Below are 17,107 nucleotides of genomic sequence, written 5' to 3' on the forward strand. Positions count from 1 at the left end.
GCCTCAGCACCCAGAGACGCTGAGATTGCAGGCACGAGACACTCTGCTTGGCTGTATTTTTTTCCCTCCTTTTTCTTAAAATATATTTACTTTATGTATATGAGTGCTCTATCTGTACATACACCTGCATGGTGGAAGAGGGCATCAGATGCCAGTTATAGATGGCTGCGAGCCACCATATGGCTGCTGGGAATTGAACTCAGGACCTCTGGAAGAGCAGACAGTGCTCTTTACCAAAGAGCCATCTCTCCAGCGCCCCCCATCCTCCTCGTCCTCCTCCTCTTCTTCTTCTTCTTTGAAACACAGTCTCACTGTAGTTCTGTCTGGCCTGGAACTCGCAGGGTAGACCAGGCTGGCTTTGAACTTGCAGCGATCCTCCTGCCTCTGCCCGATGAGTCCTGGGATCACAGGAGTGTGCCACTGTACCTGGCTGCGTTCTTCCTCCCGAACAGGCGCACACAAGCTGCCTCCCCTACAGTCTGGACCTTGCCTAAGCAGCCGTTCCCCCAGCCCGTCTCCTCCGGCCTCTACCTGTCTCATTAGTGTTGTGATGCTGGAAGAAGACCAAACTCAAAGCCTCTCGCTTGCCAGCCCTGTGCTGTCGCTGAGCTAAATCCACCAAGGGCACTTAGGGAGGAGCCTGAGGAGCAGGACAATGATCTTTATTTAGTGACTCTTAGCAAGTTGTGCAATCTGGCTATGCAACCCAGGACAGTCTCTCCTGAAAGCTCCTTCCCCACAACCCCTAATCCTTTTTTTATAGGGGTTATTAATCCCTGGCAGCCCTGATGGCTCCGAGCTGTGCCTCGGGTCCCCTCCGCTCTGTAACACTAGGTGGCGCCAAACACCGCCTTTTCCCTGGATTTTGCAGAGGCGGCAGCTCGGCTCTTTCCCGTCTTCAGCAAACCAGTGCTGCTGTCTTCCAGTCCTGCGCCAGCTGTTTGAAGCGTGTTGTTGATGAGCAGGTCACGTAGCTCCATTTCACTCATGGGAAAGGGTGCCTCTTGGGAATAGGGGACGAGACGCCAGGCATCTCCAGACACCCCAGGACTGCGTCAGCAGGAGGCGGCCTCTTCCTCTGGGCAAAGGTTCTCCTGGCCGGACTGCCGCCAACCCCACACTGCAACAAAACTTTTGGGCAGTGGGGCCTTTCAGAACTGTGGTGGTAGGGGGAGACACACCACTTCCTACTCCTCACCCCCCCCATCCCAACCCAAGGCTGGGGCAAAGGACACTTACATTCTCCTCTATTTATGACATCTCCCACCTGCTCACCTTGGACATTTGTCCTATGACCTCAGTGTGTCCTTCTGAGGAAGAGTTGGCCTCTTCCTTGCCACCCAGTCTCCTTCCTTCAGTGGCTGCCCCCTCCCCCCAGACTATGAGTGGGCCCACTCCCCAGCCATCCCCATATCTGTCTCTCTGAGCCTGGACCTGGCATCCGAGACCTTCTATCCTGGTCTCATGACTTGCTGTTTTAAAGCTGTGCTGTCTTTCCCCCCCTCTCCCCAACCCGTATCCATACTGTTGTCCTATCTTTGAGTCTCTGTGCTGGCTGCCCCTCCCTGGGCGATGTACCTTCCCATCCCTATGTAGTAAATTCATCCTCCAAAATCTGGCTGGAAGGTCACCTCCCCCAGAAAACATTCTTCTTGCTGCAGATGGAGCTGCCCCGCCTGCCTTCCCGGCTCGGCTCTGAGCACACATTTGTTCAGGGCCGTCCTCATAGGAGCCATGAATCACACATGGTGTGTTTTTCCCCACAGAGAGTAACTTAGCATGCTTTCTCTTCTAGTGGCTGGGGTGGGAAAGACGGACAGGCTTGTGAGAGCCATTACACCGTTTGATTCATGAACAGGCTAAGAGGAAACCTGATTCCTGAGAGTGGCAGAGGCAGGATTCCAACTGCGCCTGACTGGAGCGGCCTCGGGCCTGAGCTTCCTCTTTCCCTCCCTGCCTTTGACCTGCTTGTGTTCCTCTTTCTGTCCCTGACCTAGCAGGGGACTGGTCAATATTTCTGTTTATTGAGCTCACGGCTTTAGTTTTGTTTAGTTTTTTTTTCTTTCTTTAAGCCAGGCTTATTGATTATTATTATTATTATTATTATTATTATTATTGGAGGCTCCTCAGCTTCATCTTGAATTCAATGTGTAGCCAAAAATGACCTTGAATTCCTGGTCCTGTCATTCCTTCCTAACTGCAAGGATTTCGGGTTTGCACAGATGTGTACACCACATCTGGCGGGTTTTTAATTAAAAAATAATTTTTTTTTCCTACCTCTCCTTCCTCCCATATGTGTGGGTCAGCGGTCGGTTTGTGGAGGTTGATTTTCTCCTTCTGCCATGTAGGTCCTGGGGAATTTAACTCAGCCTTGGCAGCCGGAGCCTTTGCCAAAAGGCCATCTTGCCAGCCTACCTGGCAGATTAAAATTTTTGTTTATTTATTTAGTGTGAGGGTTTTTTTTTTTTTATTTGTTTTGAGACAGAGTAGCTAAGGCCATGACCTCCTCTTAAGCAATTTTCTTGCTTTAGCCTCCTGAGAGAGTATGACTGCAGATTCAGAACACTGAGGCTATTCGCCCTCTCTCTCTCTCCCTCTCTCTCTCTCTCTCTCAGGAGGAGGGATTAACCTTTTGTTTGCTGGCTTTGTTTTTGAGGCAGGATCTCATGTGCCCCAGGCTGGCCTTGAACAGTCTCCTGTCTCAAATCCCCGAGAGCTGGTGTTGTAGATTTGCCACCAGGCCTGTTTTCCGGGGGGCCAACTCCCAACCAAGTGCTCAAGGAAGTTCTGTTGAAGAAACAGATGTTCTTGTATATTTACAACCACATACCACCCCCACCCCACCCCCACCCGCACCCCCACCTTTCTATTCCCTGGCTACTTTATCACTCAGCTCACGCCCACTTGAAGCTGAGGACGGCTCCCAGGCTCTGACAGGATAAGGAGACTCGAACATTCTCAGAAGGGGAGGGCGGCTGACACCGAGGTTCTTTCTCCTCCCTCTCCGCAGCTTATCAGTCGCTCACAGGCCCCAGGCAAACGGAGCCTTCAGCCTCCCGAGGAGGAAAGCTGTGCCCTGCCTGTCACAGTTATTTCAAGCCTGTGTGACTGTTGCTGTCACTTCAGCTCTCTAGGCTTCAAGCACTTCTGACTGGAAGAATTCAAGGCTATAAAACAAGCAGCTGGACATAAAATACTAGTGATGAGTAAAATTGAGCTGTCTCAGCAGACTGGGAGGCGGAGGGAGGCAGAGGCAGGTGGATCTCTGTGAGTTCGAGGCTAGCCCGGTCTACAAAGCAAATCCAAGAGAGCCAAGGCTAAAAAAAAAAAAAAAAAGTGAGCTGTCCCTTCAGGAGGTCACTGTTCGCAGGAAGTCCTTCAGGTAGGGCCCGAGGAATTACTGAAAGGGCCTTGGTTGTCCATACAGCGCCTCAACAGGAAGCACACACAGATCATAGGGGCAGGACAACACTCCCTAGGTCCAGACAGCCCAGGCCCAGGCAACCTGGTTCTAGAACACAAAGAGTCATTCCCCGTACAGAAACTCACACCCACCCTCCCCCATCCCAACCCCAGCCCCAGTACACGGAGAGCCAGCACAGAAGTTCACAAACACATAGGCACACACACTTACTTATCAGGCAGGGCCAGGCGCTGGCCTTGCTGAGTCACCCACCAGCAGCAAAACCTCACTGAGCGGAGCCATTGGCCCAAGCTAAGAGCTGGAGCCACTTGCAGCCCTTTAGAATAACTCTGTGGGGGTTTTCCTCCCCTCAGCCCTTAGGTTTAGTCGGGGAGAGGAGGCAGTTGGCAGGACAGCCCTTGTTTACTGAGGCCAAATTAAAGAATTCCTAGCTCATGCTCTCTGGCATTCATGAATGAATACACGTGGGAGCAATTAAAAAAATAATACTGCATCCAGGATTGAGTATTTGCATATGTATTTTTCACTCTCACTTAATCAGCACCGTAATCCTTCAAAAGGCTGGAGCGAGTGTTACCCCTAGGTGAAGAGGCTTACCCCCGGGCTCAAACTGAGTTAAGCACAGTCTACGCCCAGCGGTCCCAGGTTCTAGCTCTGACCAGTGGCCAGCACTGCCGTGGACAGGCAGGAGAGAGGAGTTTGTGCCGTTTTAGGAGCCTGGAGGTTTATGTGTGTGGTTTATGTGCCCAGGTTTTTGTGTGTGGTCCGTCCAGCCAGTCCTGAAACGTCCGGATTTCTGGTCAAAGGAGTCCAAGAGGACTTCTCTGGTTACCCCTGAGGGACTCTCCTCCATGACAAATACGCAGGTGGCCAAAACTTAGGAAGTCATTTGCTGTCAGGGATCCTCAGTTTTCCCATTTGTCCGAACAAGAGACTAACTCTCCAGGGCTCCCTGATATAGTGAATATTCCGCGATTTTACGATTCTCTGATTCCCCTGCCTAAAAGGGGGATTATGCTTGTCCTCTGTAGGTGGGAATCCTAGGCAGATTTGGCCTTAATCTCATGTAGAGCTTTTGAAATCCTGGGGTGGTTTTACTTACGATGGGTCCACGCCAGCAACGACACAGCCTGACCTGACCTTGGCGCTCTGTGAGCAAGGGCAGGTCTGAGAGGAGACGAAGAGGAGGGGTCCCGGGCCAGTGACGCGTTAGAGCCCTTCCAGGGTTGATGGGGGCCGATCATTAGGAGAGAGGAAGTCACTGGGAAGAGGGACAGGGTGGGCACGAGAGAACCAGAACTCCAGTTAATGGACACCTTCTTGGGTCCCAGCCTTGGGACTGGGATTTAACAAACGTCACTCGTTCTCGAGAAAACAACCGGGGATTTCTAGCTGCGGGGAAACTCAGGTTCAGAGAAGCGGCCCGCTCAAGGTCACACACCTAAGTAGTGAGACAGGTGATCCAGGTAAGTCCTCGTCAAGGTCACTTTTCTAACTCCCCTAGGAACACCCCCCCACCGCAACCTAGAAGCCTTGGGGCCACGACCACGTGGCAGACGGCTTTATACTTTTTGCAACGTGACGTCAGGGGCCGCACCAGCCAATCCGGGAACTCCGTGCTTCCCCTCCCCTGACCGCTGTGGCTCTCTCGGGAGCTACCCTGGGCTGGTCGTCCCGGCCTGGCCACACCTGCAGCCCCCGCCCCTTCCCGGTTGCGACAGTCGGGCCGCCGGGCTGGGTCCGGCCCCGCCCCTCCATGATTGGCAGCCGCCTGCACCAATTAGAGGACCTCCCGGGGGGAGGGCGGGGCCTCGCGGCCGAGTTGCCCTGTCAGTGCAGGTGGAGGCCCCCGGTGGGGCAAAGTGGCAGGAACCTCTTAAAGGGAGAGAGCCGCGGAGAGCGAGGACGCGGCCCGGCCCGGCCCGGCCAGGTCCCTGCCCTGTGCAGCCCAGGTGAGCCTGGACCGCCTCGGGGGGGTGGCCCCCCAGCGCCCGGGAGGGACAAGATGTAGGACCCAGGAGCCGGCTCCCGAAGGCCCCCGGGGGCGGGCGCTCGGGGGAGCGGCGAGCCGAGGGTCGCGGGGGTGGCTGGAGGTCCCGGGCTGCGTGCTCCGAACTTGAGGTCCCCGGGGGTTCCGGAGTCTCGGAGTTGAGGGCGTGCGGAGTCCTGCCGTGGGTGTCCGCGCCGCGGCGCAGCGCCCCCCCCCACGCCGGCCAGCCCCACCCTGTGCGCCCGGCGGCCCAGAGGGCGGTGGCGGGGGGACCCCGGGAGCCCCGCTCGCGGCCTTACGTAACGGAGTTTCCGGACCCCGGGACCCGCGAGCTGCGGCCCTGGCTCCGCCGGCCGGGGTGGCCCTCGCTCGGGTCGCCTCCCGGACGCACGCGCGCCCTGGCGTCCAGGCTGGGACTTCCTCTGGCCTTAGGTCTCCCGGGTCTCGCTGGGGATCAGGCTCCTACTCTGTGGTCTCGAGGTTCCCCGTCTCGCTCATGTCCCCGGCTGCCCTCTGCGTCTCCCCCAAGAGTTGCCTCGGTCTTCCGCCGGCACTTTGCAGCAGGCCCCACCTCTCTGGGGGAGGAGAGGACCGGACCCCCGCAGCCCAGCAGGCTGGAGGAGGCAGGGACTGGAAGGCGGACCCCAGGCCCAGCCGGGCTGAGGAAGGCGGAGGGAGGGCTCTCCCTCAGGGGTTGTGAAATCCTCGGAGTCCCCCGGGAGGGAATGGCTGCGTTTAAATGACCCTCCGCATTCCTGCAACAGGGCAGAAGATAGCGCCCTGAGAATGGCTGCTTCCGGTGGGCTTTAGCGCAGCTGAGTTTTCCAGGGCTGGTTGCTTGAGTCAGGGTCGGGTCCTCAGCTACTGAAGGGGAGAGGCCAGAGCGCTGTCGCAGAACCCCTCCTCCCTCAGCACTTTAGTAAGTTCTCGTCCTCACGTCCCTACCCGGGTCACAGGTCTGGAGGTGGACACAGGCTGGGGTGGGGAAGGGAGGCCAGAAATACTTGCTTGGGGATGGAGGAAGAAGGGAGGCAGAAACAACAGACGTTATGTTTAAAAGGCGCCTACCGAGGTGACTCCTTGCCCTTAAGACCCTTCTAAGTGGGAGACAGACACCTCAGAAATAACTTTCCACGGCGGCCCGGGGTACCTGCTGCTGTTAGGTGCGCAGAAACAAGGCGTTAGCGCAGTTGTGAGGTGGGAGTTAACTGTGGGAGTCGGGGAGGAGGAGACGGCAGAAGAAAAGGCAAGGGCCCCCGAAGAGAGGGAACCAGAAACTACGGGGAACAGACGGGAAGGGCAGGGTCAGCAGAGCTAGGTTTGAGTCCCAGTCCAGCCCGTTACTGTGTGACCTTACGTAAATCACGTCATCTCTCCCAGCACCCTCCGTCTGGTAATCTAGACCTTATAGGCCTTAGCAGAATCAAATGAAACATTAAGTATTGCAGCGGGCCAGATTGGTGGCTGGTGTGAGAACACGCCAGTGTTGGGGGGTGTTTTGAGAAGAGAATGGAGTTGGGGAGCCCCAAGGTTTCCCTGTGTATATAGGAGATTCATCCTGGGCCTACCAGCTCCCAGCAACACGGGGCTTGGGCGGAGTGGCTGGACGTGTGGGTGGCACCCCGCACCCCACTGTCTCTTGATCAACACATCCTCCTGATCAACACGTCCTCGCACTGTCTAGACCAGGCTGGCTTCCCTCTGTAGGCTCTGGGTGCCAACAGAAGCTCCCGCGACTCCCACCTGCAGGCCAGTGGGGATGAGGCCGGGGCAGAGCCAGCACCCTCTCCGCAGGATGGACCCTGGCCAGGAGCCTGGCTGGCCTGCGTTGAACAGGAATATCCCAGGCTGGCTGGGAAAATGCTGACGTGGGGGCAGGCCTGGCTTTGTGAGCTGGACCCAGGCCTGCTGTTAGGACCTAGGTGCAGGGTGAGAGGGAGGCCAGGGTGGGAGTCAGGAGGCAAGATACAAAGAGAGAGGCCTAGAGGGAACCCTTGGACTGGAGCCAGAAAACCCCGCTTGGTTATATCCTAAGCCTCCTGAGCACCTACTGTGTGCTGTACAGGTTTCCCTGCAACAGAACTGGAGAGGATACTCACCTAGGCCTCCTTGTCAAGGCTGGGGTGGCTGAGGTCTGTTGGGTGTGTGGAGTTGTTTTCGTATAACAGGTGTGTGTGTGTGTGTTCAGAATTTCCCCAGGGCCTAAGGTTTATCCCAGGGCAGGATTCCATTCTTTTACAGTCTGGGGGCCAGGTACTTCTCTTCCTGGATCTCAACTTCCTCTGTCTGTGGGTCTTCTAGCAACCATTGCTACTGTTTCCTGTGCTGGTGACTTTTGACCGTAGAAAATGGTCATACCTCATGGTTGAGAACTTAGTCTCACCCTGTGTGAGGAGATAGGACGGGCTTAGATCAAGGTTGCCCACGGACAGACCATCTCTGTTTTTGTCCTTGTTAGTTGGGGCCATTGCCTATTTGCTGTTCTAAGTTCGTGTGTGGCATTAACTCAGTTAACCTTTAGCACTTGATGAAGCATCACCCCTTTTCACAAGGGCTCACGGGAGGGCAACTTAACCTGACCGAAGCCACCCATGGGGCTATGAAGTGGCTGACTGGGGATTGGAACTTAAGAGCCAACTCCGGAGCTCCATCTTCCCTAAGACAGGAAGCCTGCACTTCCCAGTACCCCCCCCCCCCCACCGAGGTGCTCATTCCGTAGTCCTGTTCTGTAGAAATGACTTCTGGATGGAGCTCTGACCTCTGGGATGTGTAACTGGGGGGCTGAAAACAGGCCGGAGAGAGAGAGAGGGGACACCCGCAGCTCCGGGCCCACTGATGCTTATTCAGTGGGTCCTACCTGCCCAATAACCCAGATGAAGGACCCGGGCATTAACAAGCAATCTTGGATCCATCTATAAAATGTGCATTTGAGTGAACATAGACACCCCTTGATGTCTGGGTGATGGTTAGTGGCTGAGGTCAGTTATAGGAATAGACCAGGGGTCATGGTGCCAATGACCCAGGAGAGGTGGTTTCAGGAGCAGCTTGTGTCCTAAGCTAGCTGCTTGACAATAATAGTTTCATATGAAAGCACTCACAGGCTTGTCTGGGCCGGTGCAGCTAGCACTGCAGAGACCAAGTGGGAGAAATGAAGGAAAAGCTAGAGAACACAATCCGAGTGGACATAAGCTCTGACCGTTTCACTAGGCCTAGATGACTCCACTAGACCCAAATGATGCCACCAAGGACACAGAGGGAGCCCCTTCACCCTCTGTCCTCATCTGTAAAATGGGAACAGTAACAATTTCACCTTCACAATGTTCCCGTGTGACTGTTTCAGAACAAACTGAAACATCAGTAGAGCCGTGAGAAGATGGCGGCTGGTCACTTCTCAGTCCCGAGCTGCGGCTCTGGGTGTGTTCGTGGGGAGGGGCCCTCACTACAGCCCCGTTGAGACGCTGAGTGGTGAGGATATGCTGGGGAAGATCACAGCAGCGCTTGCAGAGTCACCGCAGCGCCCAGGCGTTGTGTCGTGACTTCGCCTCTTATTACCTACCCCAGGCCCAACAGCAGCATCTTTCTCGATAAGATGGGGGGGTCTTACCCATGCTAGGTCCCTCCAAAGCCCTGGTCTGGTCCACAACCCCTATAGTCCTAGTAGCCACAAGTTATGAGCAGACTGCATGCCAAGCCTTGTTCAGAAAGTTTGCCCATGTAAACCCTGAGGCTCCCACCTAGCCCTAAGCGTTGGATCTGAGTGCTGCTCTCTGTGTTACAGGTAAGTAAAAGGAAGCACGGAGAAGCTGGGGAATGGCCCAGATGGCACCAGTGGAAGAGCTCTAAGTGGAGGCAGGATTTAAGCCCAGGTTCTTAAGGTCTCCCTGATGCATGTGTCACAGCAGTGATTGAGTGAATCTACGCTACGGCCTCCACGCCGCCCTGTAGGCTCACACGGGAAAGGCCCTATGTGACTTCAGACTGCATCCCAGTGCTTGGCACCTGGTGCAACTGTGGATACCCAGGGTGGCCTGAGGAGCTCAGGGTGGATTGTCAGGTGGTAGCTGCTTGGGCGGTATCTGGTTGTCAGAGTGCCAGAGGCACACCAGGGGGTGGGGTGTTGAGGGTGGGGGTGTGGGGTGTTGAGGGTGGGGATGTGGGGGTGTGGGGGCATGGGGGGTTGAGTGTGTGGATGGGTGGGGGTGGGGGTGGGGCAGGTTCCCCACTGAGGTCCAGCTGATTAGGACCCCAGAGTTTGTAGTTGTTCTGTGTCTCACTTCTGTCCTTTGCCTCCCTGTGCCAACCTGACGATGGCTCCGCTGTTTCTCTCCGAACGGCTGTGTGACCACAATGCCTACTTCTGGGTGAGTACTGCGTTGACATGACCGGTTATACTGTGCCGTTCTGATGGGTGTGTGTGCCTCTGAGGCCACTGGGAGGCACAAAGGGTCTGGGCGGAAGTGCTGAAGGAAGGTACCCTTTGGAGTTAAGATGTTAACTGTGTCAAGTGTTTTTCTTGAGATGTGACATCAGGGGGAGTGATTTGGGGGCGACTTGACAAAGACCCAAAGCTCTTTAGGGTAGATGGCTTGGGATGGAGCCCTCACCTGGCCACTTGCAAATGGGCTGCTCTTTGTGTCACGTGCTCACTTCTGCAAATTGAGAATGTTGATCCTTCTAGGTGTTTGTATCTGCTCCTATATACAGGCCCCACGGGGGCAAGGGTGTTTGCTCCTTTGTTCTCAGCTATGTCTCTAGCATCAAGGACAGAATGGCATGTGGTAGGTGCCCATATTAGGTGAACATTTCTGAGAAAAAAAAAAAAAAAAAAAAAAGACTTTTGTTGAGGATCTGCTAGGTCCCCAGCCGTGTGCTTTGTGCTGGACTAAATAAACAGTTAGTGGATACTCAGTAGCCACTATCCTTGAGCTCAGAAAATGCAAGATGGATACAAAGTGCGCACTATCTGTGAGGCTCAGAAAACGTAAGCCCAGTATCTCATCACCCCCCGCTGTGAATTTGTTAGAGGCTGTGAAAGTGATCTCTGGGTCCTATGACCTGGGAGGCGTCATCCATCATGCAGATAGGAAAGCTAGGCAACTGGACCTCCTGGGAAGGCCAGGCAGAGCCTTTAGCTGTCCTCTGATGGGAAACTTCCTAAGGGGCAGCTGGGAAGGTTTGGCCTGAAAGTGGGAGGGATGAGGAGGGATTCCACTGTGCTCCCAGTTATGGTCATTTTCCTAGGGGTGTGACCTTGGGCAAATGGTAAACTTCTCTGGACCCTGTGACCTTGCCTGTGACCTACACATCACAGGACCGTCTCCCCAGTCTATGTGGAAAGGAGCATCTAGAAGAAGCCCATCATGGGCCGGTCAGTAATATTTGGCTTCCTCCTGCCCTAGGCTCCTTCTGGAAGAGGGTTCAGGGAAGTATTCATCCTTTCTGCTCCTTACTCCTAGTTTTAACTGTTACTGTCTGAACTAGAATCCAGGGCCAGCACTGGAATATGGACTGGGGTCTGCCTAGTGTGATTTGTGAGTTGGCTCCGTCGCCCTTCTTAGCCTTGGTTGCCTGATTTGTGAAATAGGGTGACAAAAGGGGTCTTCCCATGGAGAGCTGTTTAACTCCAACAGGTAGGTAAGCATTAAGTTAGCTTGGCTTTAGCTGGGGGAAGGGTTCCTGGAGAATTTCGTCCTCCTAGGTGTAGGTGTCCTGAGAGTTCAGGTCACATGTATTACTGCCAGTGATCTTGTTTTCCATATTCTGGTTGTCTGCTGTTTTATCTGAATCCTTTCATTTTAACTTATTTTAAAATCTTTATTTCTAAATTTAAAATTGTATTATTTGTATTTATGTATGAGTGTGAGAGAGAGGGAGACAGAGAGAAAGAGAGGAAAGATTAGGTAGATTGGATGCTTTTGTACCACAGCACACATGGGAAATCAGAGGATACGTTTTGGGAGTTAATTCCCTGTGGATTAAACTAGGGTCCTCGAGCAGGCGCTTCATCCACTGAGCCATCTCTCTCACTGGCCCTGTCTTCTCTCTCTTCCTCCCAGTGAACTTCTGAGCAGTGAGACCCTGTTTTCTACACAAACTCTTTATTTTTACTTTATGTGTCGGTGTTTTGTCTGCATGTATGTCTATGCACAACACGTGTGCCTGCTGCCCTTGGAGGCCAGAAGAGGGTGTCAGATCCTCTGGAACCGGAGTTACAGACTGTTATGAGCCATCACATGGGTGCTGGGAATCAAACCCGGGTCCTCTGCAAGAGCAGCCCATGCTCTTAATGCCTGAGCCATTTCATCCCCCTACAAAAGCAGGGCAGTGTCAGCGTCCTCTCTGTCCAGCTTTGATGCCCAGCTCCAGGATGGTGGGCTCTGCCGCTCTAAGTCCTGAGAGGTGGGATTATAGGAAGCATGAGGTGGCCAGGCAGCAGGGTGGCTTGCGGGTCAGACAGACCTGGCTGTGACCCCAGCACTGATTGCTTACTAGTTGTGTGACCTTAGGCCAGATAGCTTCTTGGAGCCTCAGTTTCCTTATCTGTAAAATGAGGACAATAAAAAAATCTCCTTCCCTCCTAGGGTTCTTGTGAGGATTAAATAACTAGGCACACAATGAGTTCCTAATAAATGGTGGTAATTTTAGGTTGTCATTACTCTAATTATGATTGTGGGCATGGTTCTGGGAATGCAAAGATGTCCGTCTTGGGACACTAGGCCTCAGGTCTGGGAAGGCACTGCTGGGAGCAGGTGGATAACAATCTAACGTGACAGGTTCCAAAAGGTACTGGAAGGGTAGAGGGAGGGAGGTGGCTCCATGGAAGTCAGAATGGGACTCCATTTCCTAGCCACCTGCTTCGTCTGGTGCCCCACTTTGTGCCAGGCCCTATGTTGGCACGGAGCTAGAGCTGACCATGTGTGGGTCCTTTCTGCTGCCCCACCTGGGAAAGATCAGTACCTAATTGGGCTGAAGGGCCCTGAAACCACCGAGCCCAACACTGACTGAGATTGAAGTGAAGTGTGAATAGGTGTTCTTGGACAGAGACTAAGGAAAAGGACATTCCTCCTGGGAGGAACTATATGTGCCAAGATGTGGAGCCAGGGCCAGCACCTGGGGGGATGTCCCTGCAAAGACAGGCTTAGGAAAATGTGAGGCCTGACCCCAGGGCAGCAGGGGACCATCGGGTATTACACAGGGAGAGCAGAGGCAGGGCCACCTGTTTCCGGGAGGAATCCTGGGATACTGGGCTGGGAACTGTGCCATGCAGCACTGAGGGATGTTAGGTCTGTGTAGGAGGCAGGGCCAGGAGAATATGGCGATGGTCTGCAGCGGACGGGCAAGAAACGGCCGAGGTGAGAGCGAGGTCTGGGGTCTGGGGTGACTGGACGCGGTGGATGCTTTGGCTGAGGGCTGCAACTGTGGAGAGACAGCAGGGCTGGGGGAGGAGGCCACTTCTCTGTCTCACCACCTCCCCTCTTCAACTGCTCTGTCTGAGCCGGACATCAAGGCTCCCGGTTTACAGCCAGCGGGACTCCTCCTATCTTGCGATTCCTTTGTGTGACTCTGGCGGGTCTGGCCGGGCAAGACCTGGGGTCAGAGAAACCCTGGGTTCTAGGCCTGTCCACATCACCCCCTTCCTTGCCCTTCTTTTCCTTGAATACGGAGATATAAAGACCTCTTTTGCCTGTCTCTCGGATTCAGTGATGAAGCATGGGCTTGGGTTAGATTCTAGGGACACAAGATCCTAGGGATGCACATGACTCCCCCAGGTTTCTGTCCCTCAGGTGCACAGTGAGCCCAGAACAGCAGGCTTCTTCTAGGAGTCAGAGGAATGGACGGAGAGCCAGGCAATAAGAGTTCTCCTGGTGTGCAGTGGAGGCACCAACCTTTTAGGTGCTGTGCACAGCATGTATGTGAAAGGCCTCAGCCTGTATAATGGGCTCAGGGTGGATAAATGCTGTGGTGTGGCTGGGGCAGAAAGGGAGAGGTAGAGATGGGAGATGAAGCTGGCAAGGGAAGTGGAGGTCACACCACGTGGCGTTTGGGGGCTGACTTCTGACCCCCCCCCACCTCTCTGAACCCCAGCAGCTGTTTGTTGTGCTTCCTGAGGTGGCTTGGGTCTTTTTGACACTGCTCCTTCATTTCTCTGCCTTTCCCCTTCTCGTCCCCACCCCAGGCAACCCTTTCAGAGGCCAACAGTTTGGGTTTTCTGCTAGTCCTGTGAGGCCTTCAGGCACTGTTGCCCTCTCTGTGCCTTAGTTTTCACCTCAGGGGAATGAGGACACACCGGCCTTCCTCAGAGAGCAAGTCAGAGGCCTCAGTGAGGTGATCCCCGAAAACTGGCCCAGTGTCTACACTGTGTAACCACACACAAGAGCCCTATGAGATAATCATGAAACCTCTCCGCCTCCTCATCCCCGCCCATGTTTTCCCCTGCCTGTCCTGGCAGCCACACTAGTCACAAAGGAAGGAAAAGAAGAAACAAGCTTAAGTCTCCAGGAGGGTCCTGGCCCTCTGCCGAGCTGGCTCCCCTCCTGCCCTTTGACCCCCTTGGCCTCAGGCCCAAGGACTCTTAGTCCTGAGGCCTAGGCATCCTCTGTCTACCACCCTAGATGACCCTTCCTGGTTGGAGGCCAAGCCAGCAGTGGTCCGGAAACGCGGACAAACATTTAGGAAAGTTGTAGCTTTCTTTTTCCCTGGAAGTTGACGATCAGGTTCCCTTTCTTTTGGCGTGGAGACATGAGTTAGGCACGAAATGCCTGTGTGTCTGAAGGTCATGGCCAGTACAGACCTGGATCCCTGAGCTTCTGGATCCCCTTCCATGCAGAAACAAGACTGGTGTGGTGGTCAGTGTCCCAGTGTCCTGAACCCCTGAATGCGGATGTGTGCTCTGGCTTCACCTTTTGAGCCTCAGTTTCCCCTGCTGTGGACGGGGCTGGTCTCGCCGTGAGGACGTTGATGGTGAAGAGGAAGGTCCAGTAACTCCTCCAGCATGGCTGCTGCCATCCTAGACTGTAACCTCTGCTCTGTCTGTCTGATGTATGTTCTGACTATGTAGCCCAGGCTTCCCTTCAACCCACAGCAATCCTCCTCGGCTTTAATATGGCTCCTTTTTATTTTGGGGTTAGGTGTGTGCATATCTTGTATGTGTGTGTGTAATATGTATGTATGAGTAGAATATATGTGCGTGCCTGTATGTATGTGTGAAGGCCAGAGGTGGGTGCTGGGTATCCTGTATGACTCTCCACCTTATGCCTTTGAAGCAGGGTCTCTGTGAGTACGAAACTCCCGTTGTTTATCTAGGCTGACAACCAGCAAGCAAGCCCAGTGATCCTCCTGTCTCTGTCCCATGTTAGAAAGTTCTGGAGTTATAGGAGTAATCAGGCCACACCTACCTTATTATGTGAGTGCTGGATATGAACTCAGATCCTCATGATTGGGCAGAGAATGCTCTTAACCCTTGAGCCATCTCTCTGGTCTCTCTTTTTAGAATTTTTGAAATAGAGTCTCGATATATATTCCAGGCTGGTTTGGTACTCTCCACATAGCCCCGGCTATCCTTGAACTCACATTCTCCTGCCTCAACCTCCTGAGTGCTGAAATTACAGGTGTGTGCCACCATGCCTGTCTGATAGGTTTCTTATTGAAGAAACAAAACCTGATAAACCAGTTTCGAAGGCAGAGACTCAGCCTCTTAGCCCTCTCTTTCAGATGGCTGGGATATCATGGCCCTACCCGAAACAGTTTCCTTTCTGCAGCCTGCCCCGATTAGATGCCACTGTGAACACTCTCTGGAAAGGCAGAGAGTAGGGGGAGTCCTGCCCGACCCAGGTCTAGGTCAAAGGAACAGAGACAGACTGTGCATTCCTTGGAACTGACCTCCGGGAGCAAGGATGACGCAGACTTCTGTGGAGGGAGGCCAGAAGGGCCTCAGAGAGAAACTGCAGCAGTGTGGAAGTAGCACCAGCTTTTCCAGCTCTTCCTCTGCCAGGCTTCTGGGATCACCGGCCTCTCTGCTTCTGCTTTGATTTATAAAAGGAGGGTACGGCACAGTCACAGGTTCCTGTTAGGTTTAAAAGCAGAGTCTGGGGGCTAAGGGTATAAGCTCGGTTAGTAGGGTGCTTGCCTGGTGTGCCTGAGGCCTTGGGTTGGATTCCCAGCATCTCCAGCATCATATGAAGCCAGCAGGGCACAGTGACACAAGCCTGTAATCCCAGCACACAGGAGGTGGAGACAGGAGTGGCAGAAGTTCAAGGTTAACTTTAGCTATAAAGTTTGAGGTCAGCCTGGACTGTAGGAGACCTTGTTCAAATCCCAGTCTCAGGGCTGGAGTGATGTAGGGGATAACAGCTCTTGCTGCTCTTGTAGAGGATCTGAGTTCAAAATTCCCAGCACCCACATGGTGGCTCACAACCTTCTGTAACTCTAGTTCCAGGGGATGCAAAGCCCTCTTCTGGCCTCTGTGGGCACAAAGCACACATGCGGAGTACATACACACATCTACATCTAAAAACATGTAACATAGAGCAAAATGAATACATTTAATAATAATAATAATAATAATAATAATAATAATAGTAATAAATCTGAGCCCCTCCACTCACTGGTGTGGGGCCTCCAGCCATTGCTTGCCCTCAGGATTCCCTGTTATCAAGGGGAAAGCAGATTGGCGCCTCCCTATAGATGAACTGGGCACCACAGTGTACGATCTGTGTGAAGCGGCTGATCTAGAGTAATCACCGGGGTGATTACTGCGGGTGTTCTATGGACAGTAGATGCCAGGAGAAGAGGCTAGTCAAAAAATAGCTCATTGAGTTCAGGGAGCAACCCTTGATGGCATTTGTCCACTCATTTACCCAGTTCATATTTAGGATTTCCAGAGACAGAGCAGGGCAAGGAGGAGCAGGGAGAGAGAGGACTGGAGTCAGCCCTGCCCAAGCTGGGTACGGAGATGTCACCTCCACACTTGTAAACTTGGGGGAGTCTATGCCCACCCTGCTGATGGGTCTGTGTCTGCCCTCCTCCCCCAGCTCTGTTAATGAATGACTGGGCATATCAGGCAGATTCTACCCTGGGGCCTTTGCACTAGATGGTCCTGGAACATTAAACCTTCTCTAAATACCTTTCTGTCTTATTTTCTTACCGTAAAATTTTTGCTTCAATGTCTTCTTCTTCTTAAAATCTTATTTAAAATTAGAACAGTGAGGCAGACAGTTAAGAGTGTGTACTTCTCTTGCTGAGGACCCAAATTCAGTTCCCAGCACTCACACCAGGGGACCCGAAACTGCCTTAACTCCAGCTCCAACTGCCTTAACTTGGCCTCTGTGGGCACTGGCCTCCAATGTACATACCACTCCACCATCAATTACAATAATGTAAGTAATCTTTTTGAGACAAGTTTTCTCTGAATAGCCTTCACTGTCCTGGACTCACTTTGTAAACCAGGCTGGCCTCAAACTTGCAGAGATCCCTCTGTCTCTGTCTCCCAAGAGCTGGGATTAAAGGCTTGTACCACAATGCCCACTTAAACACTCTTCTTACTCTGAACGTTGGCACCACTTCATTTCCTTCCTTGCCTGTTTTTCTCTACATCACTTATCACCCTAATCTACTAACTTTCATGGATTATCTACTTATCGTCTGTTTTCCCTCATTGGAATGTAAGGTTGGTGATGTCTGTGGGTTTTGCCTAC

The 17,107-nt window shown here is 53.4% G+C and overlaps 1 protein-coding gene and 1 long non-coding RNA gene across 37 annotated transcripts in view; one reads left to right on the forward strand and one right to left on the reverse strand.

Moving 5' to 3' along the window:
* Positions 1–646: 646 nt before the first annotated feature.
* LOC132652986 (uncharacterized) lies at positions 647–3,539 on the reverse strand. Of its 2 annotated transcripts, none has more exons than XR_009590580.1 (4): positions 2,899–3,539; positions 2,630–2,787; positions 2,278–2,415; positions 647–1,131 (listed from the first exon to the last, which is right to left on the reverse strand). It is a non-coding gene; the product is annotated as an uncharacterized LOC132652986 (long non-coding RNA). The 2 variants fall into 2 exon arrangements; XR_009590579.1 differs by having other exon boundaries at positions 2,863–3,539.
* A 1,596-nt stretch (positions 3,540–5,135) lies between these two features.
* The window catches only part of Epb41 (erythrocyte membrane protein band 4.1), a 143,811-nt gene continuing 131,839 nt past the window's right edge, over positions 5,136–17,107 (forward strand). For 20 of the 35 annotated variants that reach the window (XM_060379412.1, XM_060379401.1, XM_060379414.1 and 17 more), the window contains exon 1: positions 5,220–5,376. Coding sequence is in view for 13 of the 35 variants with exons in the window: in XM_060379420.1 (XP_060235403.1) it covers positions 5,181–5,376 (196 nt within the window). In the remaining 22 variants the exon portion in view is untranslated. Of the gene's footprint in view, positions 5,377–9,667; positions 9,776–17,107 lie in introns of those variants that run through there. The other 15 variants (XM_060379421.1, XM_060379426.1, XM_060379425.1 and 12 more) reach the window with 11 other exon arrangements.

Source organism: Meriones unguiculatus, chromosome 3, assembly GCF_030254825.1.
Source record: "Meriones unguiculatus strain TT.TT164.6M chromosome 3, Bangor_MerUng_6.1, whole genome shotgun sequence".
Lineage (NCBI taxonomy): Eukaryota > Metazoa > Chordata > Mammalia > Rodentia > Muridae > Meriones > Meriones unguiculatus.